Source organism: Enoplosus armatus, chromosome 17, assembly GCF_043641665.1.
Source record: "Enoplosus armatus isolate fEnoArm2 chromosome 17, fEnoArm2.hap1, whole genome shotgun sequence".
NCBI lineage: Eukaryota > Metazoa > Chordata > Actinopteri > Centrarchiformes > Enoplosidae > Enoplosus > Enoplosus armatus.
In genome coordinates this window covers 6,150,152-6,167,853 of record NC_092196.1, presented here as the reverse complement: position 1 = coordinate 6,167,853, position 17,702 = coordinate 6,150,152, and the positions used below count along the sequence as shown (strand labels likewise).

Genomic DNA, 17,702 nt, shown 5'->3' with positions numbered 1-17,702 from the left:
CTGCGCGGATTAAGCCGATTTATTTATTTAATTACTGGTTATATAATACACACAGACTTAAAAGACACACTCTCGCACACGCTGATCGTCCTCAACCTACTAGCGCGCCCACTGCAGTAAGTAACGTTTCTGCCAATATATGCATGTTGGGGTGGCTGCAGGGGGAGTGTGTCAGTGTGGCTTTGTTTTTGGATCGGGACAGTGTGTTCTCAGAATAACCGCTAAATAAAAGAAAAAAGACAGATTTGATTATGGATGTATCTCTGGTTGTATGGAGGACGTAAGGATGTAACGTTTCCTCCATATTTGACCGCCCGCTGGTCTTTATGAACGGACCTTGGGTCCAAGTTATATTGTCTAACAGCACTGATTGCCTTTTTCCGCCTTTCACGCATTTTTTGGAGACACTGCAGAGATTAGTGGAGCTGTGAATCAGGGATTCGTTTCTTTACTACGTTTCGCTGTTAGCTGAACTACGAAACGGGGGGAAAGCAAAGAGATCAAATACTGGATTTTATGGTTCTGTGAGGGAAAAGTGGAGTGTATTAATTCAACTCTCGGGACAACTCCACACACACGCACAAACACACAATTCGTATACACACACTCTCACACACACACACGTGCCTTTTCATAATCATAGGACAGAGGTTTGTCCCCGACCCGGTCCACAGGAGCCATGACCCTCTTAATTCTTCAGTTCTGCATGTCCAGATGTTCTCCTGCTGCTGTCTGTGAACGAGTGTAAACTCTCAGTTCCTCTTAATGTTTGGGTCCATTCACTGTACACTTCTCATAATTATTATTGATATTATTATTATTATTATTATCATCATCATTATTGTAATAATGATGTTGGAACTCATAGTTTGTCCGCACCGCGGTGTATGATCTTGTAACGCTGTAACATTATGTCTGTAGTACTCCCGTATATGCACAATTGTTCTTTTTGCAATGGGGCACTGACGTCACGAACGCACCACTGGAGGCGACGTTCTGCAGCTGTTCTGACGTCACGCCGCGTGCGGAGCTTCAGCTCTGCCTGCATCATCACAGGCCGAGGAGGAGTGGGCGTAACAGCAAATGTCCTGCACACACACGCACGTATAGGGTACATATATTAAACGACACGGTGTTGTTGACCGGACTGTGTTGATGGTGTTTCACCCTTGATTACTGACAAGAGATCAGCCAGTTGCCTCCTTATTCTCCTCCTTGACTCCTCCACTGTGTGTGTGTGTGTGTGTGGGGGGGGGGGGGTATTGAAGGGCAAGGTCACCTGACTAAACAGGACATGTTGTGGATTTTAGTATTAGTGAATGATGAAAAACATAGAGAAGACAGACAAATGATGATGATGATGATGAAGTAGAACAAAATGACAACTGAGAGTGGAGACGGAGCTAAGGTGCAGACTCTGTAACTCTGATATGTATTCAACACACAATGCACAATGTCCTATAATACACTGCTCAGTTGTAATGCATTGTCAATAGATATGAAAAATTAATCTCCACATTTATTAATACTGTGCTTTAGAGATAAAGTAGCTTCAGAGATAAATCGTGCAGTATAATAATCATGTGGGATTGCAGTGGAGTGCAGATTGCTACCAACTGAGCCAAAGGGAAACTTCCAAAGGCTCCAGGTGAAAAAAGAAAATCATCGTCTGTGTCGGTGTCTGTGCGTAAAAAGACATTTAGGGCGCTGCACCAATTTTGCATCCCAAGATAAGTTTACTTGCCATGAGGAGTACTACTCAGCCTGTAAAAACGGTTGTAAAATGTCTTCTTTGGACAAACTGAGGGTGTGGAGTTTACACGACTAATGAAAACCCAGACCCATACTATCGTGGCCTCTGCTGCATCGATTTTGATCATTCTCTATTTAATCTGTTCATAGCAAGTCCCCCAATTTATGAACACACAATACTAAATCACTGGAGTAATCCTGGAACATTAGAAGGGACTTGATTTAAAGGACTTGAGACATAGCTAAGGAGCGGTTAGCTTTGTAACCTCAACATCTATTTTCCTCTTGGAAAGAATTTGATCTAATCACATAAATTTGACGTACGATAGAACAATATATTATATATATTGCCAGACACAAGGAAAGAACACTGAAAAAGGCATTTTTCACCTCGCATGTCCCTTAACTGTTTGTGGTCTCTGACTTGAATAGACTTATTATTGGCTGGATGCCCCCTCTCATCCCTCATCCACCATCAGGTCTAAAGCCACATGACAACCCTCTGATCTTCCTCCACTCTCTCCCTGTGGTCTCTCTCCTCACAGCAAGTCCTCCTGACAGACTTGAAGCGACAGCGCTGACCTGGATAACCGCAGAGTCCCATACTGAGGCAGGCCTGTCCAAGCAGACGGACTCACAGATACACCAGCGGACAGACAGCGGTGTCAGCAGCCCATCAGCAGCCTGCAGCACACTGCATCCACACCATCCTCCCCCATCCTCCTCCTCCTTGTCACGTCTGACATGGCAGACCCCAGCCTCACGTCACCCTCAGGGACACCGCTGCGCTCCCCAAACACCTCTCTCACCCTCTCCTTCCCCTTCCTGAGGGAGGGGAGCCGGGTATGGGAGGAAGGGAAGGAGCAGCCGCTGCCACGGGATTTGCCCAGCCCGTTGCCAACCAAACGCAACCGCACCTACTCAGCGTAAGTATGATTCGTTTATTTACCAATAAGTGTGAGGTGGGAAGTAGACATTTACTTAAATACTGTACACTTTTTAGGTACTTGTACCTTATTTGAGTTTTTCCATTTTATGCTACTTTAAAATTTCACTACATTTCAGAGAAACATTTACTTACTTAGTTTTAGTTTTTATTAACACATAATTTACTAAAGCTTTGTAGATAATTTCTAAGCTGATAATAAGAACAATTTATGGTGCCAGATTGTGGACAATCCCTCTACCTGCAAACCAAAACTGGGTAATAACTGATCTATAAAGCAATGATTTATTTACATTAAGGAGTACTTTTACTTTTAATGCTTTAAGTACGTGTCGCTGATATATCAAGTAAAATTTTGAATGACGTAAGGGACTTGTAAGGGAGTATGTATTGCTACTTCTCCTTACCTAAAGGATGTCCACTACTGCAACATGTCATAAACCAAACTGATGTAAGAAATTGATTAATTGTTACAGATTTTTCAAGCTGAGAAAAAAATTTCTGCTTGTTTTTATTGCTATAAATGTAAATCTGACAGGTTGCTGTATCATGGCTGGTTTGCAGTCTGTGGTTGGTAGTGAAGAAAGGTTGAATACTGTTCTGTTTACGCTGTGAGTCAGCAGATTAGTGGTCTCATCTCTGCTGCTGTTGTGTTGTGACATTATTATGAGGCAGTGAGTAGGTGTTGATGTGATCAGCTCTTCATCTTCCTTCTAACCTCGTCCTCCTCTCTGTTCTCACACTTCTCCATTTCTCTTGTCAAAAGGTCCTAAACCCTGAATTATATCACATAAAAGAAAAAATATATTGTTCTAAACTGCTCCTTCTTGTTTTACTGAAACAATATAACACAATAACACACGACACAAGTCGTACTGAGATTAGTTGGTTAATGCAAGAACGTCCTTGTTTTTCTGTCCTTGCCTGCAGTACAGTACGTGCTCACTCAGGTCCGGTGTTTAAAGGTGTGTGTAAGAACTTCTCCAGGTCACAAGGTCACGGCTTCCTCCGACCCTCCCATGGCGGTGAAGACATCTTTGTTCACATCTCAGAGTGAGTGGCAATAACACTGAACACACTTGTAGAAGACAAAAACACATGCCACAGCTGAGAATCGCAGCATGTTGTGCATGAGCTGAATTACAAATAGCAACAGAAACTTACTGCAGATCTGCAGTGTCAACTCATAGGACTGTGAGAACTCAGCAAACAACACTGTTTACACGTGTACCATTTTTTATAAATGTAAGAGCTATTTGTCTCCTAGGACACAGTGACACCTGCAATAAGTGGACATGCACACAGTACAGCCACTTCTCTCTGCTGGTTTTATTCTACCTTTTTATTCAGGACAAGCAGTATGTCCGATGTTACTACAGCCTCAGCAAAAGCAAATTTGTGAACTTTCTCCAAACAGATTATGCTGGATGATGCAGTTATCTTACAGCTAAACATCTGCGTCATGGGTCTGAAAGTCCAACATTTATCTTGTCTCCAATTTCCTAATTATCAGAGCTCCAGCAGAAGTCTGTGTGTTTGCTTCTGTAATCTGTGTGTGTATGACACACTCTGTGAAGTGAACTGTTGCTAAGAATAATTTGACATTTTGGGAAATACACATATTAGTTGTTTTTGCCAAAAATGAGATGAGAAGATTGATACCACTCTCAGTGATATCGATCTTCTCATCAGTCTCAGCAAGAAAGTCAATGAACATTGAGCATGACTCAATGACTTTATGTCTTTAAGTCAGTGGTTCTCTGATTTAGGTGTTGAGACATATCTTTTTGTGAATTGTCTCTAATTTCTGCTGTTACTCTTGTGAAATAATGAACAGTTCACAGACTTTCGTCTTCTCTCATTTGATTAAATTAAACAACATGAAAAGGAAAAAACATTATTTAGTTTTAGCTATTTACCATTGTGCAGTTTTAAATAGAAATGAGTTATAAATCATATGTCACCTCATGAGGTACAAGTCACTACCTATGCATAAACACGTATTTGCAGTTATTTTCTTATGTAGGCTATTTTTTTATTTGATTACAGATACTTAGTCTGTAACCCTCCGTGCATCTATACCACAGGCCAGTATGAAGCAAAACTCATCCACATTCTTCTCTGTTTCAGTATCGAGGGGGAGTATGTCCCAGTCGAGGGCGACGAGGTCACGTACAAAGTGAGCCGGGTCCCGCCCAAGAACCTGAAGGTGCAGGCGGTGGAGGTGAAGATCACACATCTCAACCCAGGGACGAAACACGAGACCTGGTCTGGGCAGATCATCAGCTCGTAGACCTGAGCTCCCGGGGGGTGGTGGGTCGTGCTGGGCAGGGCTGGGTGGGGGATGGTGGACCCACTGTGGGACTTACATTTCTGTGCTCAAATCCTTTTTTTAAAAAAAAAAAAAAACATGTTTTACCTGCACAGCAAAACATCAAGACTTAATAAGTGTCAATAATTCAGTTGTTGTAGGTGTCAACAGTTTGCCCACTCACAGAGCCGATGTTCAAAGCTCTCTGCTACACTGATGCATTTACTGTGTATGTGAAATTGATCATTTATTCATAATCAAAAGACACGTTTGTTTTATTTATTTATATTTTTGCCATTACAGCAGTAATGAGGGTAGTGGAAGTGACCAGCTTGTGGGCCTCATTTTTCATGGAGATCAGCTGTGTAAAGTATGGAGCACTGAGAAAACTGTATACGTAACAGTGGTGCAGATCTGCAAACTGAGGCAGGCCAGCTATGTATGTGCACAGTGTATGTGCAAGGAAGAGAGCGACGTAGGACAAAAGGCTGAATTCAGTTTCTCTTCCCTTCTTCGCAGCTGTTAAGCACTTGTTTACTTCACCAAAGTTTCCATGATCACATGTTGGGTGCAAGTGTGGATCAGATGACATGTTATCACAACCTACACTGCTTTTTTTTTGGAAAGAGGAAAAGAAACTTTGAATTCAACAACAGAGATAATGGACATAAAAGCAAGTCGTTTAGGGAACTAAAGAGTTTTTAAAGAAATTTGTTGCAGAGTGAAAGAAAGTTGAAATGGCAGGTTGACATGCCTGAGAACAGTACACCACAGCTGGGTTTGCATTGAAATGAAATCTATACAATAATAAAAATATCTAAATATAAATCGTTCTATGTTTGCACCCTTGACAGGACATAATCTTCTTTTGGGTTTCAGGTCTCCAGTTAAGAAACATGACAGTAAGGGACTAAAAAGAGGAAGTTTTAATTTGGAATAGAGAGGGGAAAGTACTGAAGTAAGGTGGAAGTAAGCGTTTCAGTTTGTCTTAGACAGAAAGAGCATGAAGGGACTAAAGTAGGAAGAGCATGGACATTTAAAAAAAAAATTTTTTTTAACTGTGAATGGAAAGCAATTTCCTTAAAAAACGCATATCTTTGGTTGTATTGTCTTGTTTGTGGTTAATTATTTTAATTATTTATATGATCATTTGTTCAGATTTGTGTGTCCTCAGATTGCAAGCTCTATATTTTGGGTTATACAGTTAAAACTTGCACTTAAGAAATTTGAACTTCCATTATGAAAACTGCCACAGTGCTCCAGACATCGCTGTCAGGTTTCTCTTTGTTGTTCTGTTTGAAAATTCCTGTTTTGAAAGTGTCTGGAGCCGTGAATTTCTAAGTCTCTTTTTCTATTATTAGAAAAACATGTGTCTGTGTGTGATTTATTGAGCGTAGTCAGCGTGCTGGTGAACTACATGACTTCATAGTCGGTGCCAATAGAGATCAAATTTTGTTTGTAGTAATTCAGGTTTTGCTCAGTTGTACTGTACTGTGTGTCATTTTCTATTATATCTGTTCCATAGAGTGCATCTTGTCCGTCTGTCAGTGTCACTGCCTGAATTTGTTCAACATTAAATTTCGTTTATCTCTGTCACACCAAAGGGCACCTTCTTTTGTGGACGAGCCCCTGTGGTGCTGATCCACATGATTACTTCTGCTGAGCCTTGAAAGAACATTAAAGCATTTTATGATTCACAGGTGTGATGGAAGCTGTGTTTCTTTAGTTGTGTGTGGGACTGAGACTCAGGCTGAGAGAGGAAGAGGACGAGTGGTTTGAACTCTGGTCAACATGTAGTCAGACTGAATTGCCATTTAGTTTCACATCATTCAGTGATTACTATTTCAATACATTTCATACACATTTTATATTTGAGTTTCTGAATAAATGAGAGATGTCGGTATAGATTCAGAGGTCTGGAACCAGGCTCACCCCCTGTTTGCTCACTCACTGGGCAGACGCGTCAGTCTTGATTGGCAAAATAACTGTATGAACCTCAGGGCTGGATTATTAGGGCAGTGAGGCAAAAATAAGATATATCAAAAAATAAGAAAGATGTGATAAATATGGAATTTGTTATGACACATTTATCACGTCACTTCCTGCCTTTAGAGACACATCAGCATAAACTTCTTGATGCTGCCTGAGGAGGGAACTTGAAATACATTTAGAGACTGTGTTTATAACATCTTTAGCATATTTAATTTTCTCACATTTCTGCATTCGATGGCTCCTGTCCATTTTTCAGTGTATATCCGCTGACCCGTTTGGGAAGCCGTTTTCCACTGTTTCCTGTAAAGTCCAAATATCAAAAGCATACATTTTATTGATTTCAACAGATACAGAAGATTGTTCCTATCTTTATTTAATAGCAAATTAAGGATACGCCTATGGGAAACAAGAACAAAGTGTGTCATAAGTGTCATTTATGTAAAGCACCTAAAACCAGGTTCAGCCAATATCATCCTGTCGCAGAGCAGCAGTTCAAGTCCAACAAGTCCAACTAGCGCCACCTGTTGCCAAGAAAAGTAACAGAAGCAACTTAAACCACAGACTGGTGAATCAATCTGCACATGTACAGGCCAGGAAAGCAAGGTAACACTTGAGCCATAAGCAGGCAATGAGTGTAACAACAGCAGTTTCTGTGTCTGCAAAACATAAGCAGTTTGTTAACTTTCAGCTGGAAAAGCCGTATCTTCTGTCCTCTGAGACTGTCCTCCTCTTTCTACAGACACTCAACTGAGGTCTGATGGTCGACTGCCTGCCAAAACGTAATGCAAGACACTGCTGAATAAGATTATAACAAACACTGATGGTTGTTAAGGTAAGATTTGAAGATTTCTGGCGACTCCCAGTGGTAAAATTAAAAAAGACACTGATAACAACCCTGTAGAGAATCTGCAGTCTTCTTATTGGGAGTTTGTGAGTGAATTATAAGTAAAAGGAGCATCTGTGAGGTCAAAGCACAGTTTGGTCCAACAGGATAAAGAACGACACTGGAGAGCCGAGGTCATTGAAATGATATCAAAAAGGTTTTATTACAATGAACTGACGCAAAATACATCTTTGTGCATAAATGAATGAATGACGTGACCAATCTTACAGTTAGCATCAGCAACACATTAAGAGTTAGTTCTCTGCTGTGCATAAAAGTCTGGTCTACGTGATCCTTGTAGTCTTGGAGTTTGAAGGAGTGTTTAAAGCTGCAGCTGATGTATCTGAGTTATTAAAAGCCCCATATTTACAATAATGCTCCGTCAAGGAGGCCTTCTTTTTCTGAACCACGACAAACCATTCATCTGAAAACAATTAGCAACAAGGAATCAAGCAATAAGCATCAATACATACAGTCACCCAGTATACAGCGTGCAGGCCATGATACAGCTTGTAAAAATATTTTACATAAAAAGCTGTCACACTGACTGACAACAGTTTGTAGAATGACTTGGTCACAGCAGCTTACTTCACTGGTTAAAATGAATTAAATTAGTCAGTAATTAATTAGTTTTAAATATAAATATTCACTTTAATGCATTTAAACAACCGAGAGAAGCAAACGTTCATTTCCAGTAGCTTTGTGAGGTCAAAACATTTGACATTCGACATTCAGAGCATCCCACAGTAATTCACATCCCGTTCAGAGCGCTGCAAAGACATTCAAACACCTGGAATGATTCCTATATCCTAATAACAAGCAAAAGTAATATCACTCTTATCATCTCCTTCAGTAGTGTTCAACAACACTATACCAACAACTGGTGTAAAATTATGCCAACATCAGTGCAAAACATCATTCTATACTCAAAGTAATTTGGAGTAATAACTTTCAACACGGCAGAATGTTTTATAATCTCTCTATACCTTTTGGTAAATTTTATGTTACATGCTACACATCAATCTTCTGGCACAGTACTACACTTTCTCAGTTACCGTCCCTTTTTTTTTTAAAAACAGGCAGGATTTATTGCACAAATTCAGTCAAACCACCCCGCTGCTGTCCGTTTGCATTTAGAGTAATCATATCAATAATATAGAGAAAGTCAGTAATGGTACCTTTCAGCAATTCATAAACAGCCTGGGCTCGAGGTGCTGGTTGCCCTACCAGCAGAGAGCCACAGGCAGGAATTTAGAGGGGTTTGTGGGTAAAGGGATCAGGGGCAGGGGTGAGAGCAGTTCAGGACATCAGGACTCATGCGGTGGAGCATCAAAGAAAAGCTCCTGACAGAGCCTGGCCGTGTCCTTCGGAGAGTACACTGTGAAACCAATGGTCCGTGGGTCGTTGAAAATTTCATAGTCGTTTCCTCCCTGAAAAGAGAAAATTATAAACACAGATGAACTTTCTTTCAGCCAAGGCTCTCTCCTGATGCAGTCATGGCATTTGAACCTTAACCCCTGAGCCTGAACAAACAGTCGACGGCCTCAGTTTTATCTGACTGAACACGTCAGTCATGAGAGTCTATCACCGCAGTCACGTTTACAGACCCCTAAGTTCCAATAAAGGGAAATCTTAATGCTGCAGCCAACGTAGCGTGCTTCCAAAGTTGTATTTTTCTGTTTTTCCAAAATGTTTTTCTAAGTTTGGTGCAGAAGATCTTGTCCTGCACAGACCTCGACCCTATCTAAAACATTTGGGATGAAAAGGAACCTGACATGAGTGGCCGACCTCACTAATGTTCTTGTGGCTGAATGGAAGCAAATATCTGCAGCCTGGTTCCTAAAATCTTGCGGAGTGGAGGCTGTTGTAGTAGCACATCGTTTTGGAATGAGATGTTCAACAATCACATATGGCTGTATATATATATATATACATATATATATACACATCAGTGTCTCTCAGCACTGCATCCAACTCTCCTGCAAACATTTCCCAAGATAAACTTACATCTGAGGTCTCATTGCCAAAGAAGTAGATGGTGTCCAGGCCTTCACTCTCCAGCAGCTCTAGACACAGTCTCTTGTCCCAGCCCTCTGGGAAGACGTCAAAGCTGATGAGACCACCTGAAACAAGACGATGACAAACAGGACGATGTTTGTTATATCGGCTAATTATATATACTCATATACTCTGTATTTCTTGAATAAGCAACACAATGCATTTTAAAGAGGAAGATTAAACATTCTGGTATCAGTTAACACATATTGCCTTTTTTTCAGGAAAGAGCAGACAAAGCAGCGTTCATGTTGTGTTTACAACACAACTTTCATTAAGAAGTACACTCAGTATATTGGTGAATACTTTCCCTTTTGTATTCCACCACCTTTATTTACGATCAACACGTCCAGCTCTGAAGAACAAATGTTATTTACACTCTGAGCAGCGGCTGGGACTGATGGAGGCTTGTTGAGCTCTTTATCTAGCAGGGACAGACTCGTTTGTTCTGACCTGTGGAACTTGTTGGCAGAAAGATAACGCTGCACTCGGAAAAAGGATGTGTCACAAGAATGGACCAAACAACGGCAAGAATTTCTTATATTCAAGGAATCCAGAGATGACTGTTATATGTGTGATTATAGAAGTAGCTCAGAGAAAGTTTTGCAGAATGTTTCTTACACAGTCCAGCTGGTCCTCTTTATAGCTTATTTTTCATCACAGACTAGTTTTTCATTTTAAAAGTCACAGAAAAAGCTCTGTTGTTGCTCAGCTGTGAGTCGAACGACCATAATGACCTTTGAAGTGTGAAATGTAGCTGAGAAGTCTCCTCTAAAGTTCTCTGCTGCACTTCCCTTTCAGTCTGCTCTCCCCCTCCCCCTTCTACCTAAAATTCCTTTCACTGCCTTGTCTCAGCTGAAGGGTTTAAAGAGCTAATAACCAAGGCAACAGCTGAGTAGCATCCAGCCAATCAGAAGGCTGTTTCACTCACACACCCCCCACACGCCTCCATCCCAAACACCTTCAACCCCACACTATAAACACCTCAGTGCTGCAGCCACATCTGCAGCAACCCATCCCTGCTGCTGACAATGCATAGATGTGCAACCCTTCTGCTAAACCCAGAGCGCTTTAAAAAAAACCCTAAATGAATTACACAACCTGCCTAAATAAATGAGGGTTACTGATCATTGAGTGTCCCTTACTGATAGAGTGTCAGGTTTATATAACACCTATTGCAGAGATTAGTATCAGCTAACACGGGCAGCCGTGCAGAAGCGAATAAACACTGAGGAAGGCAAACAAATAAATCTCAAACTCTGTACATCCTCCGCACCCATCGGCCTGTTTCCTCAGTGTCAGAGTCAACAGAGTAAACGGTAAAACCTCTGGCACCGATGTCGCTGCTGCTTTCCACCTCAGCAACCTGAGTGTGTGTGCACAATATCTACCATCTGGTACAGTCAAGCCTACTTTAAGAAAATTATCAGGAGGAGCTCAGTGAATGGAGTACTGAGGAAAAACAAGCCTTTCTGTCTCGTTTGTTTGCCTTAACTGTGAACAGCCTTCACGCATCATCAGCAGAGGCTCACACCTCGCAGAGCACGTAAGCAAACATCAAGTACCCGTTTCACCTTACGGCTGCTGTGTTGCCAGAGAGAGAGCGGGAACAGTGTGTAAATTTGTGTAATAGTTAACTGAGGGCTACATCATAGGTGTGGGGTAGAGAGATAAGAGACAACAGATAGACAAACAGACAGAGAGACAGAAAGGCTGTTCAACTGGTTCGTCATGAAACTACACTACTGCAAACAGGGAGACAGAATCCTGATGAGCTCTAGGCATACAAACAAACATGCGGTCTCTGGTCTGACCACTATTACTCAGGGGGGAGTGTTCTCTCCTGATACCGATTACAACACCTCAACTTGGAGTATCTGCCAAAACAGAGTACTGATCCGACACAGTGCCTGCGGTATCCAAAATTTAAAATCTGTGTATTGCAACTGGGGGAAGTCATTAGGATCGACGCCTTGGATACAAGAGATTTTCACAGGCTGCGCTAACATGGATTAATAGTCTCCCATGGGAGGGAGGAACCAACAAAATGCACACTTTTTTCTTTTTTCCTCTATACATTTCTGCCATCTGGCTCCGCTGTGTTACGCCTCCTGCAGATAAGGAGAAGACTCGTCTGTCATGTCCCATTTCCTGAATGTAATTTACACCTTGAGACCAGCCAGAGTTAATGTCAGTGGGTAGAATATTACAGGATTTTTTTGTGAGTGCACATGCTCGTACAAAAATCATTTATGTTTTGGTTTCAAAGAAGCTATAATGTTATTTGGAACTTATTATGTAGTGGTTACTCACTAAATTCAAAACAGCAGTAGCACAACACTCAGCAGCAGGAAAAGTACAGATGACAGACACTGCTGAAGTGACACATTCAACAGATATCAAACATCACTCAGGAACTCTGAGTGCCCAATGTGATTATTTTCACTTGAACTCGAAGAAGGTTTTCTGTAAATGGACTTTCAGTTTTCGGCTCTCTCACCTCGAGTGAACCGCAGTCCCTTTCCAGCAAACTCCTCTTTCAGGGCAGCAACAAATTTCTCCCTGATCTTCTCTCTCTGTGGAGAAAGTGACAAAGCAGTCAGACTTTGCCAACCTTGTTACTGCACACACAAGGTATGTATGTTCGTTTAACAGTCTGGCTAACCTTGGTCATAACTATAATCCGCTCTGTTCCCCAAGTTAAATAGTTAAATATGTGCAATTTGTTATGTATAGATCATATTCTTACAATACAATCTGACAATACTTTATGTTATGCATGAACGTAGCGGAGAATCCAGCAACATAAATGCTAGCAGGTAGTTGAAGGGTTAAACCTCTCCTCGTCTGCTGCTATCTGCTTCCTCCATATCGCCTGGCTCTGGGAACCATCAATGGATGGCCTGTTAAGCTGTCCTGAAAGCTCATCATTGTTTGACCTCTCTCCGTCTGCTTAATTGAGCACATTTCATGAAACAAAGAGACAGAGAGGGAGGCCATCCACGACTCTCAGAGCCTGATGTGTGAAAACATACTGTTAGTTTAGCTTAGCTGCTGAATTTGGCTACTGCGCATTTTAATAAAGTTCTATGCAAAAAGATGCAATTTAGGCAAAATGACCAACACTCTCAAACAGGCTGACTTGCTACTTGTACAACAGCAGAATAAGCTGAACAGGGGTTCGAACATTTCCGATTTGGTCACCAATTAATGTACTAATGGCGAAGTATTTTACCTTGTCGATTTCAGAGAATTCGATTCGTTCCTCCAGTGTGCAGCTCCGACCAATGGGGGAAATGTTGAGCATTCCATTCCTGAACTCAATGAACGTTCCCCTGCAGGCAGAAAGGGATGTATGTTTAACGGACATGTTACTTATTAAAAAGACTTATCTCAGGCAGAAACCTGGATTTCGTCTGACAAGACTACAAACAGAGCCTCGCCCCCATGTGAAGTAGAAGAAGAAGAAGAAGAAGAAAAAGAAAAAGAAGAAAATGAAGAAAAAGAAGAAGACATGTTAACAATTGTGTTTTAGCTTTGTTACTAGACAGAGATCACAAGAGGCACGTTTTTCTGCTTCAGGTCAACAAGTCAGTGCTGATGAATAAAGACAATTGGCATTCCTGCATCCCAGGAATGCAGGGCAAATGTGTGTGTGTGTGTGTGTGTGTGTGCTTGGGGGTTTAAGTAACTAATTGCTTATCTGTATTGTGGGTTTCGTCACAGTCTCACCTTTTCTTTGGCAGCTTGATGAGCCCCATGTAGCTGAGGCAGAAGTTGATCAGGTCCTGCAGCAGCTCCTCCCCAATCTGGTTCTGAATGGCCTAACGGAATGAAAATGCACTTCATTAATAAACAAAATGACGGACTGTGCTCTGTCACATTGTTTAGGATTTTTTTGACAGTTAACTGAAACTGATTAAGGTGATAAAATCTCTCCAATCGTCTCATTTGTCTTATTTCTTTGCATGTAAACATACTTTTCAACTCATATAATATAACATGCTGCTCTATGTTCTTAACATGTAAAGACAGGATAATGTGGTGCATACCAGCTAGCATTGTGACAGAACATGAAAAATGTGACTCTGTATGTTCACTTACATGTTTTGAGAGCAGTTTCCCGTCTTTGTACTGCACTGTGCCATTCTCAGCAAATACATAGTCAAACTTGTGTATGACTGCAAGAGAGGAGACAGGTGACATGTGGCTAAATGTGCTCATCTCGTTCTTTACAACCTACGCACTCTAAATCAACAGTAAATGAATACAGAAGAATAGAACAGCCTGCTATATTTACCTGGTAGCAGATTACAGTGTGCGTAATACCGCCTAGAAAAGTCAAGTTTAATCTGTCTGACCTTCCCACTCTCTCTGGCCTGTGTGTTTTCTGCCAACTGCACTTGGCAGGATGGCAGTATGTAACGTTGCCTCATTGAAGAGCTGTTTTGATTTAACTTTAACAACACAGCAGTCACCTGCAAAGCAGCATAATCCAGCCAATTGAAGGCATGCAGAAGCTGATAATATAATCACCGCTGGATTGTGTGATAACTTGACAAATAACAATGACAAGTTCCTCTAACGGGGTTAAAAATTAATAAAACTTGTTTAATGGAATTGATTGTTACGTGATTATTTAATTTGAAATGAAATGCCAAGTCTACAAACAGAGCCTCACCCCCACATGAAGGATAATGCTGATGAATGTAGAGAATTTTAACTGATGATGTCAACTTTTTTCACCATCAATAAAAAAAATACTGCAATATTGTAATGTTATAACAACATGAACATCTTTTCATTATGTTTTCAACCCATTTGGAGTGTCATTTTATATTTCATATAACATGTTTTGACAGTTAATCACATTATCCAGCAGCTAGTATGAAAAGATTCACCTTTAGCACACTTGGCATGGTTATGATACCACATGGCTCCCTCTTGGCACAATACATCTGCATTCCAGTTGCAGCTGGATATTTACTGGTAGACATGTTTTCAGCCTGTTAACTCAGCTGGGAGGCTGTTGGCACTGCAGAGTGAGGGTCAGTGTGCCAGTGTGTTTTGGCAGCAGAGCCACAGATTAATAAAGTTTACTACAGCTGGAGTCATCACTGGAGTTCAGATGTTGCAGAGGTAGCGCACACGACTAAGTGTAGTATGTTCATTTTTTTTTAACTGTGGCTCCCAACCTGCTGTTGCGAAATCATATTAAGACAAAGATGATGAGTTGAAATGCAACAGTTACTCATCATGTCGCAATTATTAACCCTGCCTCATGGATTGCTACACAGATAAAAGGAAGAGAAAGAGGATCAGGCTGAACTAACCATCACTACTGTGTTGTCATCCTTTATAGTGGATCTCTAATGCTGTTACAAGGATGTTGTGCTACTCTCTATTAAACTGCATAACTCAAGGCACCAAGTTTAAGTCAAACTCATGGCCTAAATCCTAAAATATTCCAAAGGACCATCGTCTCATTCTCTGTGGACTGGTCCAATTAAGCAGAAATTGCAATAACAAAGTGTCAGGTCGTGCAGCGTGATCCAGCTGGGTGAATGACACGACATACAGTGAATAAACTGCCTGTGGTTAAGACAGGAAGTCGACTGCTCACCATCATCCCCCTCCCCGAGCTGCTCTGCTATCTTGGAGTAGTCCGACCCTCCCACAATGCCGATCTTTACTTTCCTCCGCAGGGTCTGGAAAAACTCATCCAGCTGTGGGTCGATTTTCTGTAGATTAAAAGCAAAGTCTGCATTGTCTTATTGAAGCATCATTACATATAAAAAATAGAGAACAATGGACGTGACTGCAGAATTTGCCTTTGTGGTATTATAATTTGGAACAGATTTCCTATTGTTCCAACATATGGAGGAACAATGTCTGACACACTAGGGAGACTACTATTATGTAATATCAGGGCGCTGGCGTTTTCGGCACACATACACACACCAGTTACCCTGGAGGAACCCAAGCATTCAAACCCAATAGAAAGAAAGTAAGAAAAATCACTACAAAATAACTCAAACTGAATAATAAAAGAGAAAGATCACTTCTCCCCTGAAATTTAGACAAATGTCTACATGATTGCCACTCAAAAGTTATGTTCAGAGACATTTCTCCAGGGAATATTCATTACAAAAGCACTAATTAAAGCCCACGTGAGGTGACAGTGTCAGGACAGCTTCCACGTGTATTTAGACAGGACATAAATAGGTCACCAGACACCAACAGACCTATACATTACTACACTACATACCACACAGTGTGTCACAGCAGTACTGTGTGGGGTAAATAGTAACGGGGTAACACTGGTGTTTGTGCAGGGGGAGGGAAGGAGCTTAAACATATGAAAACAGTGTATGAGGTCAAGAGGACACAGTGTGCTCTCCGATACTGTCTACCACAGTGAATATCATTCAGAGGCTAATCATGGCAGCAAAGGAGCGAGAGGAGCTGGAGGGAAGCAGGGAGCTGTTATTAAAGCTTGTAATAATCAATAACACGATGGATTGGATGTGAGCTCACCTCTCTAGGTGGTGTCAAAGTACCGTCCACGTCAAACAGACAGAGGATGTTTCGGTCCGACGAGAAGCCGTTTGATTTCTCCATTTCTTCTTCTTCTCTTTGAGTTTCTCTTGTTGTACTTTTGATTGCAAGCGTCAAAGGTCTCGCGCAAGCAAACAGGTAAAAATACACATTCACATAAGTCAATGTGTATTATTGAATCGGGGTATTCAGTTGTCAGTTGAAATAATAATAAAGAAAATAGACTTCGACGTTTTTTAAATGGTAAAGTATTTTGCGCGCTCACAGCCACTTCTTCTTCTTCTGACTCTTGGAGTCTACAGTCCTGCTGTCCCAGCTCGGCTCGGTTCAGCTCGGCTCAGGGAAAGCGTTCAACACACAAACACGGCATGTGGATCGTGTCGGGCTTCTTTTGGAACACTGTAACTCACCCGGCAGCCAATCACAGCCGGGGTATGGGCTGTGACGTCAACAAATGGGCGGGGCGGGTGTATTTACATGCCAGTCAACAGCCAGCTGACATTTTACCTTCAAGTGAAGAGGGAGTGGAAGTGATGGAGGCAGTACGGACACAGACCAGGACACGACAGAGGGTGTGTGGTGTAAACAGGGTTTATTACAGCCGATTAATACTTTATTTACCAATGAGAAGAGACTTTATTACAGCAAAGGACTGCACACTAATGAATAATAAACATGCATAAGAGTAAATAAGAGTAAAAATACTAAGTGCAAATAAGTTACAAAAGATATAATGATATACACATATATATTTGTATAACATTATTTAAGAAGTGCATTTGTTTATATTTGTTTATAATTACTCAGTTACTGACTCAAATTAATCAAACCAGTCACAATCATTCTTGCACTCCCCCATCCTTTTGTGTTAGATACAACTTTCTCAAAAGATCACTAAATAGATTCTGTGTGTCAGGCTGTCCCTCCTGCGTCTGAGATGTTGGAAATGATGAGAAACACAAATCGTTTCGTAACACACTCTTTTGTAGCTTTTCAAAGAAAATGTACTGTGCAAAGATATAGTTGTTTTTTACATTCTTCAGACCTATAATTGTAATTTTATGATATTTAACGGTATGTTAAGACCTCTTCAGGCTCAGATCACATGAACCCTTCTCTTGATTAGATTGCTGTCTTCCACACACGCTCACATCTGCTACTTTGATACAGTGGAAGGCTTCCAGCTGAGAGACAGAACTCTTAAA

General features: G+C 41.2%; 2 protein-coding genes across 2 annotated transcripts; one reads left to right on the top strand and one right to left on the bottom strand.

Moving 5' to 3' along the window:
• Nucleotides 1–14: 14 nt before the first annotated feature.
• Nucleotides 15–4,991, top strand: LOC139300558 (cold shock domain-containing protein C2-like). The gene is made up of 4 exons (XM_070923702.1): nt 15–116; nt 2,298–2,678; nt 3,629–3,751; nt 4,829–4,991. Exons 2-4 carry the CDS (start codon nt 2,497–2,499, stop codon nt 4,989–4,991), a joined length of 468 nt encoding a protein of 155 aa, XP_070779803.1. The 5' UTR covers nt 15–116; nt 2,298–2,496.
• A 3,066-nt stretch (nt 4,992–8,057) lies between these two features.
• On the bottom strand, nt 8,058–16,686 carry LOC139300197 (phosphomannomutase 1-like). The gene is made up of 8 exons (XM_070923211.1): nt 16,477–16,686; nt 15,563–15,680; nt 14,044–14,120; nt 13,672–13,763; nt 13,175–13,274; nt 12,440–12,515; nt 9,892–10,007; nt 8,058–9,314 (listed from the first exon to the last, which is right to left on the bottom strand). Exons 1-8 carry the CDS (start codon nt 16,558–16,560, stop codon nt 9,192–9,194), a joined length of 786 nt encoding a protein of 261 aa, XP_070779312.1. The 5' UTR covers nt 16,561–16,686; the 3' UTR covers nt 8,058–9,191.
• Between the last annotated feature and the right edge of the window lie 1,016 nt (nt 16,687–17,702).

Bases quoted from the DNA above. Each gene is read 5' to 3' on its own strand.
- LOC139300558 (XM_070923702.1), top strand. From the start codon at position 2,497: ATGGCAGACCCCAGCCTCACGTCACCCTCAGGGACACCGCTGCGCTCC. The intron at 2,679-3,628 runs GTAAGTATGATT...CCTTGCCTGCAG, and splicing joins CGCAACCGCACCTACTCAGC to TACAGTACGTGCTCACTCAG. The intron at 3,752-4,828 runs GTGAGTGGCAAT...TCTCTGTTTCAG, and splicing joins ATCTTTGTTCACATCTCAGA to TATCGAGGGGGAGTATGTCC.
- LOC139300197 (XM_070923211.1), bottom strand. From the start codon at position 16,560: ATGGAGAAATCAAACGGCTTCTCGTCGGACCGAAACATCCTCTGTCTG. The intron at 13,764-14,043 runs GTAAGTGAACAT...TCATTCCGTTAG, and splicing joins GGAAACTGCTCTCAAAACAT to GCCATTCAGAACCAGATTGG. The intron at 9,315-9,891 runs GTAAGTTTATCT...TTCTCTTTTCAG, and splicing joins TTGGCAATGAGACCTCAGAT to GGAGGAAACGACTATGAAAT.